At 35.0% G+C, this 18,354-nt stretch overlaps 1 protein-coding gene across 1 annotated transcript in view; it reads left to right on the top strand.

The window, feature by feature from the left end:
• hob (bridge-like lipid transfer protein family member hobbit) overlaps positions 1-17,478 on the top strand; it is a 43,266-nt gene extending 25,788 nt beyond the window's left edge. The window contains exons 19-34 of the mRNA XM_085958360.1: positions 399-517; positions 681-828; positions 915-1,130; positions 1,987-2,217; positions 3,915-4,046; positions 4,865-5,024; positions 5,576-5,758; positions 6,163-6,323; positions 6,984-7,157; positions 8,824-8,976; positions 9,643-9,804; positions 9,925-10,100; positions 10,425-10,666; positions 10,813-11,042; positions 15,372-15,692; positions 16,991-17,478. Coding sequence (XP_085814486.1) covers positions 399-517; positions 681-828; positions 915-1,130; positions 1,987-2,217; positions 3,915-4,046; positions 4,865-5,024; positions 5,576-5,758; positions 6,163-6,323; positions 6,984-7,157; positions 8,824-8,976; positions 9,643-9,804; positions 9,925-10,100; positions 10,425-10,666; positions 10,813-11,042; positions 15,372-15,692; positions 16,991-17,047 — 2,865 coding nt within the window. The 3' untranslated portion in view covers positions 17,048-17,478. The remainder of the gene's footprint in view (positions 1-398; positions 518-680; positions 829-914; positions 1,131-1,986; positions 2,218-3,914; positions 4,047-4,864; positions 5,025-5,575; positions 5,759-6,162; positions 6,324-6,983; positions 7,158-8,823; positions 8,977-9,642; positions 9,805-9,924; positions 10,101-10,424; positions 10,667-10,812; positions 11,043-15,371; positions 15,693-16,990) is intronic.
• The last annotated feature ends 876 nt before the right edge of the window (positions 17,479-18,354 follow it).

Raw genomic sequence — 18,354 nt, forward strand, 5'->3', positions numbered from 1 at the left:
TATCAAAACTTTTATGGTTTAGTTTAGCCAGGGTTTAATTGATTTTTTAAAACTAACCAACACCATCTGTAAATTGTAGTCTAAGTTCAATAAAAACAAATACGTATGACTCTAATTTGTACCTCCACCCTTTTCTACTGATACGTTATCATGGAATGCAAATTATTGAGATTCAGCTTATAAATATTATGGAATCGCCATCAAGTGTTGTACATAATACGTTATGACTCCCAATAGTTATATATAAGATTATCATAATATATAAGACTGTATCATACTGTTAGTTTGATCTTGCAAGTTGAATACTTCAAAATGTAATGCTGTCATGAATGATAACACTTGTGCTTTATACTAAATATTATTTATAGTATGTAATGAATAATTCTTTCTCTCTCTAGGAGCATGATTCTTTCCGCGCATTCCGATCTCAGGGCGTTGGTGTCCATTTGGCATTTGAGACCCGCCCCTCAGATGACAGTGATTGCCCGATTCTCTTACTCTATGGTAGCACTCTCAGGTTGGTTGGTCATTCATTTGTCTCATATTATAGTCTTATTGTTTATACTCAGTAAATTTAAATTATTTAGAACAATTTCACTTTTTCTCTCTTTTATGGGAATTGATTTAAAAGATTTGAACCCTCACTAAATGATGTATTAATTTTTTTCTCAATGAAACAGATGGTTTGAAAGTTTGAAGCAAATACTATCAGGCGCCACTCGTCCGACAAGACGTGGAACCGTCTTTAACAACACGAGACCTCGCCGGCCTCAGCTTTCCCGTCACTGTAGAACGGCTCGCCTTTCACTTGCTCTCCACAGATTTCAGGTGATGATATTGTTTTTATTTTCTTTCTACCTATTAAATTGTCATTATGACAGAAATTAACTATTAGATTTATTCCATAATTTTAGGTATGCTACTGGATGTCGTTTGCGATGCAAAGAGGAGTGGAAGTGTGCGGGCGGAGAGTGACGTGCGGAGCACAACACGCCCTGGTGCTGGTCTCGCCCAAAGACGGTCTGAAAAGGCGGCCCCGCTCCACCTGGCCTCCACTCTACATCAACTGCGAGCTCAACGATGCAGAGATCTGGCTTAAATCAGCTCTTCATTATGATCCTGACAAGGAGGTATTTCTTACTTTGTTTCACCAGAAGTTCTTATGCTAATCATATAAAATAAATTTTACATAATTTAGAGAACACTTCTAAGAAAATATATTATAATCAATAGAAAAAATCTTTTTGAAAAAAGTAACACAATCCACCCTGCAGGAAACGAACCTGCATCTCTTGGGCATGCACGCACATAGTCCACTATGCTAAAGGAGTCATACTTAATTATGACAAATTTTAACTATTGACTTTTTAATACTCACTGAAGCAGTTCCCAAATTGAGCTACGTCTTATTGGCGATCGGCTTTTGTATTTTAAATCAAAGTAGGTACTGTCGAACAACATCTTCTTGGCTACGTGTTAAAACTGTGACTAACAAGCTCCTCCCATTTTTAACCGCACTTCCATTATAAACTAACAAACTCCTCCCATGTAGTCGATGACAGCGCCTTCCAGCTTATGTCTTAATCTTCTTGTTGGACAGTATTACTTTAATTACTACATGTTTGTAGCTTACTTGAAATTGCTAATAATTTTTAATTAACCATTTTTTTATTCAACGAATAATTCACAAGATTTAAGAATGTAACATTCCAATTATTGAATATCTAATCTATAACTAATCGTTTTCTTTGAATTACCCTTTAGTCGAAAAACTTAATACCTATGTTCTTTTTATTAGAATTGCAAAAGCTAATATGTATTTTACTGTGTCCTGTATTAATCTATGGAATATAATTTTCTTGGTGTTTGACCAGTATATGTGCAATTACAATAATTGCATAAGTTCATTCTTTTAAAAGTATTTAAATTTCAATACCCAATATATTATACAAAATCCAGGTATTTAAAAATAAAATTTGTTTACAGTCAATATCATCTGGCCAGCCTGTCGAGAAGTGCTACTGCCTTAGCGTGGGCAAGGTCTCTTATGGTCGTGAGGCGAGCGAAGTGGGTAGCGGTCTACCCCCATGTGTCCCACCCAACGCTGCTGAGGCCCCTCCTACTCATCGACTTGTCGTTCATGACCTACGAGGAGCCTGGACTAAGGCCAACAGAGATGTCGCATTCGCTCTGTTTGACACTTACATGAAGAATAAGGTGTGTCTTTTTAATAATATTTTTTTTTTTAAATATTATCTTCCATAGAGTCGTGTTGATAATGATGTAATAGGGTTACTAATGCTAATAATTAAAATATTTCCCATTGTAGGTCCATTAGTAACAAACTTCACACTAAGAGCCAGGCCACACCGGGCGACTCTGGTCTCGAGACCAGTTACGCGACTGTGGTCTCTCGGGCGATTTACTCAGGCGACTTGCAGGCGACCAAAGAGGCAGCCAATAAATAATAATAATGAATGTACACACAAGTATTCAAAAAATACGTTCTCTTCAAGGCGTAGCTGCCGGCAACTGGTCGCCTAGTGTGGGAGCATTCAATGCATAGCTATATGTTTTCATACATCGCTACCGATCGCCCGACCAAAGAGACCGGGAGACCAGACCGAGCGCAAGAACGAGATTTTACTGGTCGCCCGACTCTGTTGGTTGCGCAACTACTGGGCGACCAGGTGTGGCACGGTCAATATAACTGCATACATCGGTCTGGTCTCGCGACTAGTCTCGAGACCAGAGTCGCCCGGTGTGGCCCGGCTCTAACACTACTGCTCTTATATTTATTTCAGAGGGTCGCAATGAGATAAAAATATTTTTCGAGCAATCATTTATTTCATGAATATTAATTAATATTTGTATGAACAATTTCATAAAATCGCAAAAAAGAATACTATACCGAACCCAACTCGGCTTTATTCTGAACAACTTTATACCTACACTGTTTCATTGATCATCAAATAAGCACCATTCTCCCCTATAACTCTTAATTATTAGAACCTACCCTACCCTTGACTCCTGACCAAGGTTCGCCACCGAATGTGGCCCCGTTTCTATAATATATATAAGTAGGTATTGATACCAGATGGAAGTCTCCCACAGGAGACCACCTCAAAGGGCAGACCGAACCATCAACTTTCCCATTATACCACAGCCTACGTCCACTCTTCGCGGTTCTTGCAACCCTCGGCCGAGTGGAGCCCGCCTCAAAAAAAAGTCCGAAATTCGAATTCGTCTACGCTCCCGCCAAACCACAGACGCGGTCTACCAAAAACGGCCGCTCGAAACAGCGCCATCGGTAAAACAGGGAGGTTCGCGACCGACACGAAAAACAGGACGCCGCGAATCTGTCAGTTGGACGCGCGCGAAAATCTCTCTCTCATATCAGACGTCGACCAGCCAGCATCTCTCTCGCCTCGGACCCCGAACAAGAAGCATCTACAGATTCTCCAGCCAAGCCGCAAGCCCCGATCGTCTCTTCGATTGGCCGCCGGACAGCCAGCATCGTTTCTGCTCGCCTCGGACGCGAAGCCAAGATACATCTCCCGCCAAAAGGACCGCGTCGGCAGACTTCTCAAGCATCTCCAGGAAACAAAGGACCACATCGGCAGCACGCCAAGCCGCAAGCCCCAATCCTATCTCCCATCGGACAGCGGGCATCGCCTCGGATGCGAAGCCCCAGTAGCCCAGCCCGCGACACCACGTCTGCAGCCCGCCAAATCGCAAATACGATAAAAATAAACCGTGCGTTTCCGTCCCCCACCCCCGCTTCTTGGCCATGACATTATCACGGTCTGCCATCTCCGCCTAAGAGCACAAGAAGGCCGGTGATAGTATATCATGAATTGTTACCAACTTTGAAAAGAATTACATTATTAATTGTCTTATGCATCAAATTTCAGCAACTGAAGAAAAATCTGTCAACGGACGCTTTAAAAATATTCCGCAGCGAAGACTCAGAAGCCAGTGTCAAGAGTCGAGGACCTGACACGGCCGCTCCAGCTACTCCACCAACTACCAATACCAATGTCCAGGTAGGTTTTAAGAACTCTAATTTTGTGCGATATGTATTTGTTTTTGTAAGCCAATAAATTCCATTCTCCAATAAGTAAATGAGATCAGCTCCATAAGATGTGCTAATTCCCATTTCTATGATGAAGAGGCTCAGCAATCAGTAGTGTCTCCAACTGTTGACCAGTGTCAAGTTAGTTAGGTAGAATGACATCTGATATGCAATCAATAACTTGAAACAAATTGTAATGAACAACATATTACTATGCTCTAATAATATTATACTTGCAGATTCACCGACATCTTTAGGTAACTGTTAACCTTAAATAGTAATTGTATCAGTGATTCAGGTACCAATTGGATCGTTTCGACACTATTGTGATTAGTTTATAACATAGACTGTGTTGCTAGTGTTTAAAATTAGATAAAAAAAATATCTTTCCGTCAGCTTGGTGGCAACATTAAACAGGATTCATTCGTATTTTTTGCTTCAAATGTCACTGCAAACTATTAGAGATTGTATTTGGACAAAGTAACAAGTTGCTGATTGTATTTAATGTTAGAATATTTTTGTTTTGTATTACTGTCTGTTCGCTGTCGATTATTATTATGAAGGCATACGTCAACATGAAGCCTCTTATTTAGATATTAATTGCGTTCAAGGCAATTGTTGACTACAGTCGTCGAGTTGGATGAGACAATATTAGAATTTTTCTATTTCGTTCACAACTAGATGAAAGGGTTCGATTTGGACACACGGTTGAGGGAATCAGGAAGTCTGCTGATATGATTTAATCAATGTATATGATAATAATAAAACTATGTCGACATAATGTTGCAGTCGAGTGGCAGTCAAACGCAGGCACTGCTGGCTCAGTTGGTAGCGGAAGCAGATCACAAGGCAGTTGTTTTCTCGGACGATCTCTCGGAACCAACTGCCCAACCTCTGCCGCACGCAGCTAATTCCACTCTGGACGAACCCTCCATTTGCAACTGGCTCAGTAAGATTATTATTAAAGCACGGTTCAATTGTTCCGCTTTGTGTGCATTGAGAAATGGAAACCACCGAGTATTTTGTTGAGACCTGTATCCTGTATGCCATTCATGTTGAACTTTCTACCAAGCTTATGAAAACGGGCTGGCAGGGATTGACGCTCTATCGGTGCCTCTCTAGTGATAACTATCACATGGCAATGTGATTTAATGTTCGTGTCATTGGTTTTGCTTCTGTGGATATTTTTATGTTGTCATTCACACCCTGCCGCCATTTGAATGAATGAATAAAGTATGATGAAATAGGTTTATTTAAGTCTGTGCCGTGATAAAGCAATGGGTCTTGGGTCTGTATCCCTGGTTTGGCAAATTCTCAAGTTGCTTTTCAATGTATATTTAGATTCAGAGCATGGGACCATAGACCTGTTCAGTTGAGCAAGTGGCTAAGATCCATTTCTTCTAAAAAAATCTGGTAAGAAACCTCTTCGTAAGGCTGCCAAGTTTGGATTGTACAGCCAATGAAAACAAAGTAGGATTAAGAGTGTTTATGTGATTACAGTTGCCCTGGTGAATGCACAAGTAGTGCTGCGCGGCTGTGAAACTCGAGGGTATGTGGTGTTGTGTGCCGCTCGAGCTGAGGTCCGTCAGAGACTCAGGAGGTCCAGATCCACTTGGGCTGGATCCTTGGAGAGTATGCAGTATTACGCTACTGTCAGCGCTAGGGATAATGACAGACTTCATGGTAATTTAACTCCTATATTTTGTAATTATTTTATGGTAGTTTTTTACTATTGATTGCAAATGTACAGATATTTTTTGGTGATCCTCAGGGATGTAACTTGAGGCCATTATTATTCATGATCTATATAAAGAGAGTAATTATCACAGACCTATAGGATTCATGTCATTTCATCTTGTCAGCTATGAATATATACTAGTATCATTGTGACCGTGCATCAATTCATCAAAATTGACTGCTATTATTAAAATTTTCAAATATTTTGTGGTGGCCCTGAGAATTGGTTGAGATGCCCCGGGGCCTCGGGATTCACACTTTGAAAACCTTTGGTATATAAAATATTTTATCATCAGATATAATAGTTGATAAATCCATTACAAACTAAAATGAATCTTGGTGTATTCTAGAAAACATTCAGTGGGTGTGCGTGGAAGAGATTGAAGAGAAGGGAGCGCAGGCAATATCAGCTCTACCGGATGTACCTAGAATTGTGGGCAGTGGTCACTCTGCAGGAGTCGTTCTGGGGAGCACTGTCGGACCCAGCGCTGATCAGGCACATGCGCCACAGGTAACGACAAAACGAGTTTTGGTCGATTGATAGAAAGAGTCTAAGTAAAGATGAAGACTATGGCCCGCACAAGGAGCGAGCTGACATGGCTCTAGCTGGGGGGCCCGGCATGGGAGGTCGACCAGCTGAGTGAGATAAATCACAAATTTACTTTAATGGTAAAAAAATGTTGCCTACGGAATATTAAAAGAATATTAACTTCAGCCATATCCACCCCTTAGCTGGAGCATATAGATACCACACGGAGCCTTCAAGAATCCCTGTCACTCGCCAGTCTTCTTGGGTCATTCCAGGTCATGCCAGCATCCCGTAGCTCCGCCGTATACACTCTGTAAATAGTATTTAGGTAGCGACCTTCCAGGACACCGGAATCTAGTCTGGGATTAAAAAATAGGTAAGTCTGGTTAAAGTTCTCTTCAGGCGTCTGCAGCACGTGGCCGAGCCAGGTCCAATGTTGCCTATTCATTCTCAGTGTCATGAGAGGCTGCTTGGTTCACTCTCTTATCTCCTCGTTATTCCTAAAGTTTCACAGTATCTGTCGCAAGCATATGTTTAGCTTGGCATACTGTTTCTTTGATCCTTCACTATCACTGAAAATACACGGAATACACTTAATTTTACATGGGAATGAGCTACTAATTATTTGATATACCGTTCCAGCTCCAACGCATTGTCTCTCGTTGTAAATGCGAGTTCTACTACGTGGGATACGAGGAAGGCTTTGCTGGCACAGGAGGAGGAGGCTCAACTACTGCTTGGGGAGAACCCGAGACTCCTTGCGACACTTTTACTCTTATGCATCATGACCTTGACGTTTGTACCAATTCGCTGCAGGTACGTCTAACAATTTCTTTATTTAATTTAACAACTGCATGTACCTTAATAGTGTAATGAAAATTTAATTCATATTTCATAAGCACTATCATCTCGTTGCTATAGGATTGGTTTGTCGAATATCAGTTTTTGTCGAAATCAACCTATTAATGCAGAATGATTTTTTGTATCTAAATATTCTAAATGGACCAGAACCATCCTTTTCTTTAAATTGCTTTGTGATGAATACAGCATTCATGTGATGTAAAAAATACAATTTAAATACCTCTATGTATTTAAATATAGGATAATGAAATTTGTTTTTCGTCTCCTGAACATTTGACATTTGGTCTATTCGACAAACCAATCCTACAGTGACGATCTCTCAGAGCGCATTGGTTGATTACTTCCATAGCATGTCTGATAATTCCATATTTACAGTTGTATTTCAAGTTATAGTGATTCTATATATTTTATAAATTACATTTTTTTTTGTTTGACCGATGCCCTAAAAAAGTGGTTCTTAACCTCAGAGTAATAATATAAAGAGAGGAGGTATTGTTCGGCAAAACGTATAACGCAGATAAGAGCCTCTATCATTAACTTCATTATGAAACGTTATACCATCATGTTGCTTCTCAGTACGGCTACTAAATTTAAACACAACATAGTTAACCACATTTTCTACTAAATTAACTAAAAATAATTACCACTAACTTTATATTCAACACAAAAACAATAAATTTCAGCAATGCATGCTCACATTTTTTGAATAAATGGAGTCATTCAAACCAATATTTACCAGCGAGGTGTAAAAGAATATTTAGTTCAGCCATAGAAACTCTATCTTTCTCAAACCATATTGCGGAGATATAAGCGTGCCGAATGCATTCTCACTTGCACTTATGGTTCGTTTTTGTTCAGGCCTTGTTCTTAACTCATAAGTTATGATCTGAAATTGGGACGATCGGGATATTGAGATTTTTTGAGATAATAAATGGCATACGATACATTACAAATGTACAGAAAAGTATCAGCTTGTCGATATTTATAATTCACGAAAACTTGTCATACCAACATACTATATTTAAGTGTTTCTAACTGGCAATGTATTGTTATTTTGTCAATTATTCATTGAAGTAAAAAGTGAAAGGGCACTTCACCACAGTTCTAACAAAATCACCGATAGTGCATTCTTGTTGAATTATAAAAACAAAAAGCCAACATTAGTAAATAAATCGCTGATTGTACTACATACATATTACCCTGTGCAACAACATACATGTGCGAGTTAGGGTTTTGAACTTTAACTATGTATAACAAAATCTAAATAATTGCAAAACAGACTGCAATCTGAAGTTGAGATGAAGGTACAGCCAATCTAATATAACACCATGATTTGTTGACCTTTCAAAACTTATTCAATTATGTGGTGTTTTATTAATCTTTTATTTGGTCGCAGAATTAATACTTTTACTCTAATCTGGGCAAGACAAAGACACCCTAAAGTTAGATAAAGTTTAAAAGGGCTGTATAACTTTGGCCGATGTCAGTATATTATAATAGTCTCTGTTTTTATAACATGTTCAGAAAGAATCATTAAAATTCTTTGATTTATTTAATTAGTATGAGTTTAATTAGTATTAGGATGAGTATAATCTGTTAATTATTTTTTATTGTATTCCAGTACGCCATGTTGTTGGATGTGGTGAACAACCTAGTGTTGTACGTTGAGCCGCAACGTAAGAGAGCGCTCGAGAGATTGACACAGGTTCGTTTCGAGTTGCAACTGCAGCGTGTCAAGGACCCCAGAAAACCCATACAACTTTTACAAAACCAGGTGATTGTCGCCAAGTTTTTTTATGGTTACATTAACAAGAATTCACTATGTATGTTTAACTTTATAAGTACAAAATTTAATACAAATACATTTTTCATATTTGTACTTTAGCGGTTCTCTTCTTTGTAATAGGTACACCTATAATTATAAGACATGAAAGGTTCAAAAAACTAAACTTATTAGACTTAAAAGAATGTAAGCCAAGTGGATTTTTCATTGAATCAATAGATACGATTACGATCTTAGTAAGATACATTTTAGATGTAAAAAATCTATTGTCATAGATTACGATAGTTTCTTTGCCCATTGCCTTAGTGTCGACTAAATGTAAAGGGCCCCTTAAACGAAACATTAAAAATTGAAGATTGCCGTACTATTGCCAGAAAAAATGATGAAACTATTGCCCGGTTGCAGGGCAATGTATGACACGGCATCAGTGCCGGGCAAGTAAGGCCGATATATTTTGTGACTTGAGTTAAAGCAACAATAGCAAACAATGAAGTTTCTGCAGCATATATTATCCTAAATAATCACATACCTACACAAAATATCACAAAAAAACAGATTGAGTAGAGGCTAATAACTAGTTATCATTAATCAATTAAAAATATCCAAAATACATAATTATTTAATGTGATAGTATCTAATTCAAATTGGATATATTAGGTACGAGAGCTGGTGGCTCGTTTGAGACGATTGGAGAGAGAAACATATCTGGTGCAACGAGCTGGCTCCGAAGGGAACGGCTCCGATCAACATGAGTTGGACGTCCAAGACCTCCAGCGACAGGTGCTCGAATGCAAGGAACAGCTTACCAGAGATGGAGAGGTAAAAAAATCACATAGATACATAATATTCACATACACTATCAAGTATTTTAGTACAAAGAGTTTGAATGGCTACTTATTAGCTGGTTGTATGATACTGACGTGTTTTTATTTTCTACAGAATTTGCACGCGATGGTGGCATGCTATCAAGAACTGCGGTACCGTGCACCTGCAACGAAAGCCCGCAACGCTGCCACCGTAAAAGTGAATGAGATTTGCTTCAAGCATGCTCAGTGGCGACTCACTGATGCTGATGGACAACTTGGAATTGCAGACTTGGTTCTCACCAATTTCCAGTAACGATCCAATCACTAATTGCTCAATAATATTGTTAGGTGTTTCTGTTACTAGCTGTGGTGTCAGTTTACGTAAAGAAATGTGGAATATAATATGTACCTTGTAATTTTATTTATTAACTTGCACTTTGATATTTGATTTGATAACCGTTTTTTTTCGTTATGACCCTCATTAAATCATTCAATAATGACAATTAATTACCTCTCTACAAGAAATATTAAAGAAATAAAAGCAGCAATCAATTGGCAGATTGAAACGCATTTGTTTGGCTAATCGATAGTATTGGATAATATAATGTTAAATTTTGGTTCTATTGTCAACAGATATACGAAAAATACGAAGAGTGACGATACAGTGGAACATTTGCTAGAACTGGGTTATGTCAGGATGACAAATCTACTTCCGAACGAGACATACACTGAGGTTCTGGTGCCCAGTGAAGTAAAGAACCAGAGACCGATCGCCCGGCAGAGAGTTCTTCGAGTTTTCTGCCGAGAGAGGCCACCCGTTGGAGGCATCTCAGTCAAGGAGCATTTTGAAATCAACCTGGTTCCTATTACTATAGGTTATATGCCTTTACATATCGTTCGATTAGTCAGTAGTTCATTTATGTCAGTTTAAAATAATGCTGAAGGGTGATTATCTATTTAATAATTAGCTATACTAATACCCCGAGATTGTGTTATATAAAACTGGTAATATTACCTGTAGGTCTGACGAAAAAATTCTTCAATACAATGCTGAAGTTCTGCTTCCCCGAGCGAGATCCGGATACTATCGACGCTATCGAGGGGAGTATTGATGAGGAAGACGGAGTCAGCACGACGGGAAGTCTAAAGCAAGAGAAGGGATCCACTAAGAAACTAAAGAGCAAGAAGTCCGGCAAGGACTCCAACTTCTATGTCAAGATTGAACAAAAAGATGATGTGGAGAAAATGAAGGTAGTTTTTATTATTTCGAAAACTCCAAAATATAAATCAACCTCTAATATTATGGTTAAATGGTTTTTAGTCATTTGCTTAAGGCCATTGGACCCGTTTTTTCCTGTCTTCTCGGAATCGCGGAAATGATAAGCATGTTTAAAACGAATTGATACACAATAAACTCTTTATTTATTTAAAATCTAATAAATAGTATTCAACTAAAACGTTCTGTGTCATTAAAATTTTTCGAATCGCTTTACTTTTTAAAATAAATGACAAATAGTAAGTCCTGTTTTCGAAATTGGTCAAAACGACTGTCACGCCACAATGAATGTTGAACTTAATAATAGTTTTGCAGGTATATATTGTATGAGAGAAATGGGTAAAACAATACATTTCATTGATTAACCCACGTACTTTTTTTAATTTCAGAAAAATAAAGATTTTAAAGCCATTTTAGTTTGAGTATACATCAGCCAATTTTGAATGATTTTTTCTCACAAAATAATATATACTGCACAATAAAAATATTTTTTTATTATAATATAACATTTCCGTAATACTATAAATAATAATTTATAATAAAAAAATAAATAAAACCCCATGAATTCGGTACAATTAGTGATGCTATATTACCAAAACACGTCGTACATTTTCATGTATTTAACCTGTTTTCAGACAATTTAGAAATATAATTATTTTGCAAAATTAACAAAAAGAGACCATTTGATCGATTAATCCATACAGTTTTTCTAATTTCTTATTTCTAACGTTAGTACATGGTTAGTACGATCTGGAATTTCAACGGGTAAGGACGTCTTTTTTTTTCCCAAAATTTAGTCCGAAGCAATATTATTTGACTCATGGAAAATGACCTCTACTCTCTTTGCAGTAACAATCATCGTTCTATTCCCCGAACACAGGAAGCATGCCAGGTGTTATAATTTGTGTTGACTAAAATATCAAACATCATTATAGTACCACTGAATGTCAAACTGAAAAAAATGTAGTTTTATTATATTTATTATATTATTTATTATCTTGTAATTGAAATGGTTGCAACATGTGAGATATTGTAAGATAATTGAATCTAACAACCACGATGGCTACAAGGAAGTACTGAAGGTATTCGTTCGGTGACCCATTTATAAAAAAAAAATATTTTGGTCTTGAGCAGTTTAGATAAAATATAGGTGGACTTTAATTGTTTTGATAAATATGTACCTACTTGGTTAGGCTTTAAGCGATTTGAAAAACTTTGCATGTACTTAATACAGTTTTTATGTACCTGGGTGGCCATGTTTTGTTATTTTCAAAGGGACGTACGTATCCAGGAGTATGTTTATTGGCATTATCAAAATGCGTTTTCCGCTGTATCCGCTTTAACCGAACAGTACCGAAAATTTAAAGTAAAATACGTTTTCAAATGCTGTCATCGTAATGGCCACTGAAACATGTGTCACAATTTTATTAATCGTTAAAATAATAATAAAAAAAGTCTTTTGGGGCACAAAATCACGTATATGTTTTATGATATATGTATTTTTCAGATGGTTTGTGGTAAAATCTTTTTTTTCATACTGCCACAATTCAACTATTCATAATTAATTGTTTGTTAAATTTTTCATAGTGATCTTTGACTTAATAGGTAGGTGATAAAGTTTTTACCTTACTTTATTGTATTAATTTATTGTTAAGTGAGAATTAGCTGCTTTCGTTGTCAGTGTGTATTTGATGAGTGCGCATAGTGCCTGACGATGTCGAAAGGCGAAACCAGGATCGCATAAAACGACTCAAATGAAATAGTACAAAACTTAAATCCATTAGAATTTAATATATTTAATGCCGAGTTGAATTGAATGGAATCACCTTAGGCATTTATTAGTAATTATTTAACACAAGTAAAAAATATAATGAGGTAAGAACCTAGTTCATTGAATAATAAAAACAATATTACTCTTTACATCACAACTGACAAGATTTATATGAATTGTATATTGCCTGAACTCGTTGATCCTAGACTAACACGGTTGATGGATATAAGAAACCCTCAATATAATAATTATATTAGATGCTATCAATAGAGAAGAAAAAAAATTTAAAAAAAAATTTATAATAGTTATTCTAATACATTACATACCGTTAAGCCTGTACACTAATTAAAGAACCAATTATCAATTTTCTATACACTAATGTTCCGAAATCCTCCGCGGCGACCAAAACGTACTGCCGTCAAATACACGTTATTATAATAATGGTTTCTTAAATCTTGATTGTTGCGTACTAAATTTTAAAAAAATTGTGCCTCGACAAATATTCATTGAATTGCTTTCTTTTATGAGTCATGTTTTTATAATTCAATAAAAACGCAATAATAACAGACATCTTTTATGCCATCTTGTGAATGTTTTAAACTTATAATTTGTAATGTTAGCTCATGAAAAAATGAATAACTTTTGTATTCATACACACCGATATATATAAATAATATACCAATTTGAAACACCTCAGAAACATACATAAGTATTAGATTTTTTTTTGAAAAATATTTGGACTGAATTTGAACCTACAATATGATAGGTTCAAGAAAAGGTGTCACTTCACAAATTCAGCATATCAATAATATGAGGTTTTTATTTGGAGGTCTACTATTTTTATTAGTATAATTTATTCTACCTACCACAAAAATGTTTATAAAATATGTTAGAAAAAAAAATATTATTAATTCAACACTTTTAAAACCTCTGATTTCGTATCTACACCTGGAGACGCGTTTTTTTGCTTTGATATGGCTAATTGTTGAGACACTTACGTCAAATTTGATTCTTACGAATGAACCCATAGGCCTTAACTGATTAGGATCATACTCTGGATCCAATCACCTATTGAAAAAACAACATACATGGGATGCGAACTCAATGATTCAGAAGCAAAAAAAAAAAAAACTAACATAAATTTCCAATTTGAGTGCTAATTAGTAGCTCTCGAAATAATTATCAAATCAATTTTTTATAATTGATTCCTTCTCCTCTTTGAATATTTTCCGACATTCTGTAAATTTATGTTTATCACAATTATTTATTATTGACGCAAATCAAAGGTGCACAATTCGCGATATTGTGGTCCATTGACTAAAAAGAATATGCAAAAAAGATCTTAGCATATTATCTAAATCACATTTTCAGTGTAGAATAAAATAGTGAAATGCTCACCCATTAATTATAAGTTTCTTGTTTTGCTATCAGATATCATTGACATGCTTGGTGCATGGCGCATATAACAGTGGCGAAGGGTGGAGGTAGGCTGTTAAGATCCACCATAAATAATGCACATTAAACTTTGTCAGTCATACGTATTAGTTTTCAATGAAATAAGAATACAATTTACAGATGGTGTTGTTAGTTTTTATATTTCAATTAAACCCTGCGAAAACCAAGCCATAAAATATAATAGTCAAAAAATACTCGTCTATCTAGAAAATATCGAAAATTATACAATTAAATCATACATAACTTTGGATATTTTATAGATAGAATAATATTTGTTTTCTATTATAGTTTGGTTTAGGCAGGGCTTTATGAATTTAAAAAAATGAACCAACAATATGTATTCTTAATCCAACGAAAACAAATAAGGATGAATGAAAAAATGTGCACAATTTTGTTGCATTGGCCAAAATACACCAAAACTATTATGGTTTGGTTTAGGCAGGGTTTAATTGATTTCTAAAAACTATCTTACACCGACTGTAAATTGTAGTATTATTTCTATAAAAACAAATATGTATGTCTAACAAAGTGTAATGTGCACTATTTATGGTGGATCTTAACAGCCTACCTCCACCCTTCGCCACTGGCATATAATGATGAGTGCACATCAAATTGTGAATTTAAAAATAAACCTATAAAGACACAGAAAGCATGACAACAGTAATATGTAATATTATATAATATAGACTCGAGAGAATACAGTAAAACCCTATAAATAAGAACTCTGTTAATTTAAAACACTTTTTTGTGGTTATGTATTAGTTTTTTTGCCATAATTGGATTTTTTTTCAATTTTCTGTTTCGTCGATTTCGAATTAATGGCGTTTTACTGTATATCATTATTCTTGACACTTGTATCGTGTGCATCCCACGAACAGTTAGAAAATGGATAGATTGGCTCTACTGATAAAAAGATAGGTAGTGCATCATTAAATAATTGACTACATAGTAATAATGGTTTTAAAAATGGCATTATTTTAAGTGCAATTATTAATTAATTATCTCGATAATAGGAAAGAAATTATTATTGAAATATTTTATTTATTATAACATGTACTTTGTCGATTGATAATTTCAGGAACGAGCCGAGAAAAACAAACTGTTCATATACATCAAGATTCCGGAGGTACCCGTGCGAGTCAGCTACAAGGGCAACAAAGAGAAGAACCTGGAGGACTTAAGAGACATATCATTGGTCATCCCGACCATTGAGTACCACAACGTGACGTGGACATGGCTGGACTTCCTGCTGGCCATGAAGAATGACAGCCGCAAGGTGATCTTGTCGCAAGCCATCCGACAGAAGCTGCAGCTGCATAGAAACAAAGGTGGGAGTAGCGGAAGCGCTTCCCCGCCCGAAGAAGATAAAGCCAGGATGCTGCTCGGAGATCGGAGAGCGGTAAGTTTATTCCTATGTACCTACGCCTCAATACCCCCATTTGATTTGATCAGTTATGTAGATCAAAAATTTTTATCTTAAAAATAAACAATCATTGTAAAATAATTACTTTGATATTTCCGCATTCTAAAATAAATGAGACGTCTATTTCCAAAAATCAAAGTCAACATCTTCGTAAAAAACATACATTTTATGATATGTAATTTCACACAATATATATCTATAACAGGGTTGGCGAACCTATGGCACGTGTGCCAGAGGTGGCACGTACCAACATCTAGCTGGCACGGGAAGGATTTACAAATGCATAGTATTTCCGGACTCTTCATTTATATTTCATCTTTCTGTACGCCTATTTTTAAGCTAGCAACACTGCCATTAACATTACAATACGATAATTATTAGATCCAGCTGATTTTCAACATAGCAAGTGTCAGTGAAAACAAGTGCATGCATTTTATTTAATTTAATAAATTCCATTTTGAAAAAATAAATTAAATTATTATAATCAAGTAGCAGAGACTTTCAAAGTTGGTGCACTGAGGAGTATGGCATTATTAACGAAAGCAATAAAGCAGTATGTATTTTGTATTCTGGGACAGTTGTATGCAGAATCAGTAAAACAGTATTATGAGACAAAAAATAAAATCACTCCTTGATAAAATCAAGGACCAAGAAAAAGAACCTATTGATCGGGTAATTAAAAATAAAAATATTTTATTGACAAACATAATGAAATTTATTGACATATAATAGCTGTTTGTTATTTTGCCTCAAACACGTTTGCTAAAAATGCAAAACCGTTCAGTGATGAGGAATATAATATATTCATATATTATGAAAGAAGCAGGTTAGAATGCTTCCACGATCTCTTTGAAAATTTTGAAAACAAAGAAAAAATTATTCAAAGAATAAGAGATATGCCTTGGGCTAGAAACACGATGAATGACAGAATCTCAAGAATTTAATTTTTAAACTTTTTCAATAGAATTCTAATAGAAAAACTGCTCAGCACGTCAGACAGTCGAAAAATAATATTTGGAAAATTTTGGCACGCGTACAAGAAAAGGTTCGCTAATCCTGATCTATAACTTCTGAAACCCACCAAAAAAGCATATGAAAAATAATGTTTAAAAACTAAATGACTTAGAAATCGATAAATGCCAAAATAATCAATATTGTTTTGCAAAAAAATATCTTTTACCACAAATAATACATCGGTATTTGGAAATAGATGTTTTGAATATGTTACATATGTCATTAATTCTTTCCTAATAAATATGTCTCTTCAATTACAGGGTGACAGCAAACTGCAGAAAAAAGGTGTCCCGGTCGTATTTAAGTTTTCTAAATAATAAGACACCACAGAAATAAATATGGTCACTAAACTAAAATAATTATCATTCTATCACGTGAATTAGTATTATTAAATTTTAATACATCTGACATTTTTAAACAAATTTCATCGTAAAACATTCGATTTAATCTAATTTTTCATCGATACAAGAAAGAAATAACAGAAATTGTAAAATTATTGATTGTCGACAATTTATATTTATTTTTTTATAGGGAAATAAAAACAAGTATTATGTATTTTTTTTATAACAGGTTATAAACCTTTATTAGAACAAGCTGTTTTCATATGATGTGAATCCGTATTGGAATCAAACCCATGACAGGTTCAAATCCACAACAGAAATTAGTCGCTGTATCATATGAATAAAAAAAGATAACTTTCTTATTAATGCAGATTATTTAAAATATGATTTTTGAATGAATTTATTAGAAAATAAAAGAAATGTAAATATTTAATATATTTTTGATGCTTGATTATTTATTTTTATTTATTATATTAGGGTACCCTGTGGTGAAGAATTACGATTAGTTAACCTGAAATTCAACCAAATAATAAAAGACGTACTGAGGATTGCACTAATAGAAGTGAATAAATCAACTCAAAAGTTAAATATGCGATTGTAAATTCTACATAACTATTTTTAACATTCTGTAAATGAGATTTTGTTCTGAAATGTTCGTTTATTACCATTACACGAAAGGACAAGTGAAGTCAAAACATTCAAGTTATATACGGTTGCTATTTTATAAGCCATGTCCATACAAGGGATTAAAAATCATTATTTTCACATAAAGTAATAACATACATGTACATTATGTTGGGAACTATTTTTTTAACTATATGTCACTCGTATTTGTTTAATCCTCAGCATCTAAGAGAATAATGCCTTATTTTCGCCACAGTTTTGACATTTATAATCAGTAGATAATAATTTTATGGTTTTACTTATAATAATATATTGAAATATGAATATTGACAGTTTAAGTTTAAACGCTATATTAGGATTCATTCTGATAAATTGTAGATATATTACTCGATGAGCGAAATTTCACGATCAACGGGATATTTGAAAAACAAAAAATTTTAAATATGGCTATATTCATAAACAAAATAAATGTCATACATATAATAAAATAATATAACTTTGCAATAAATTTAAAAGAATAATATTAATTTTGTTCGGCATTGCAATAACGAATCAACATAGTCATCCTTGTTTGCAAGTGTGCGATTATTATGTAAAATTTGACAAAATAATCTGATCGTACGCGTGTGATTCCACTGATTATTACAATTTCTGACACG

This window comes from Rhyacophila brunnea, unplaced genomic scaffold (assembly GCF_057557595.1).
Source record: "Rhyacophila brunnea isolate RB1 unplaced genomic scaffold, BYU_Rbru_1.0 scaffold_7, whole genome shotgun sequence".
Taxonomy (NCBI): Eukaryota; Metazoa; Arthropoda; class Insecta; order Trichoptera; family Rhyacophilidae; genus Rhyacophila; species Rhyacophila brunnea.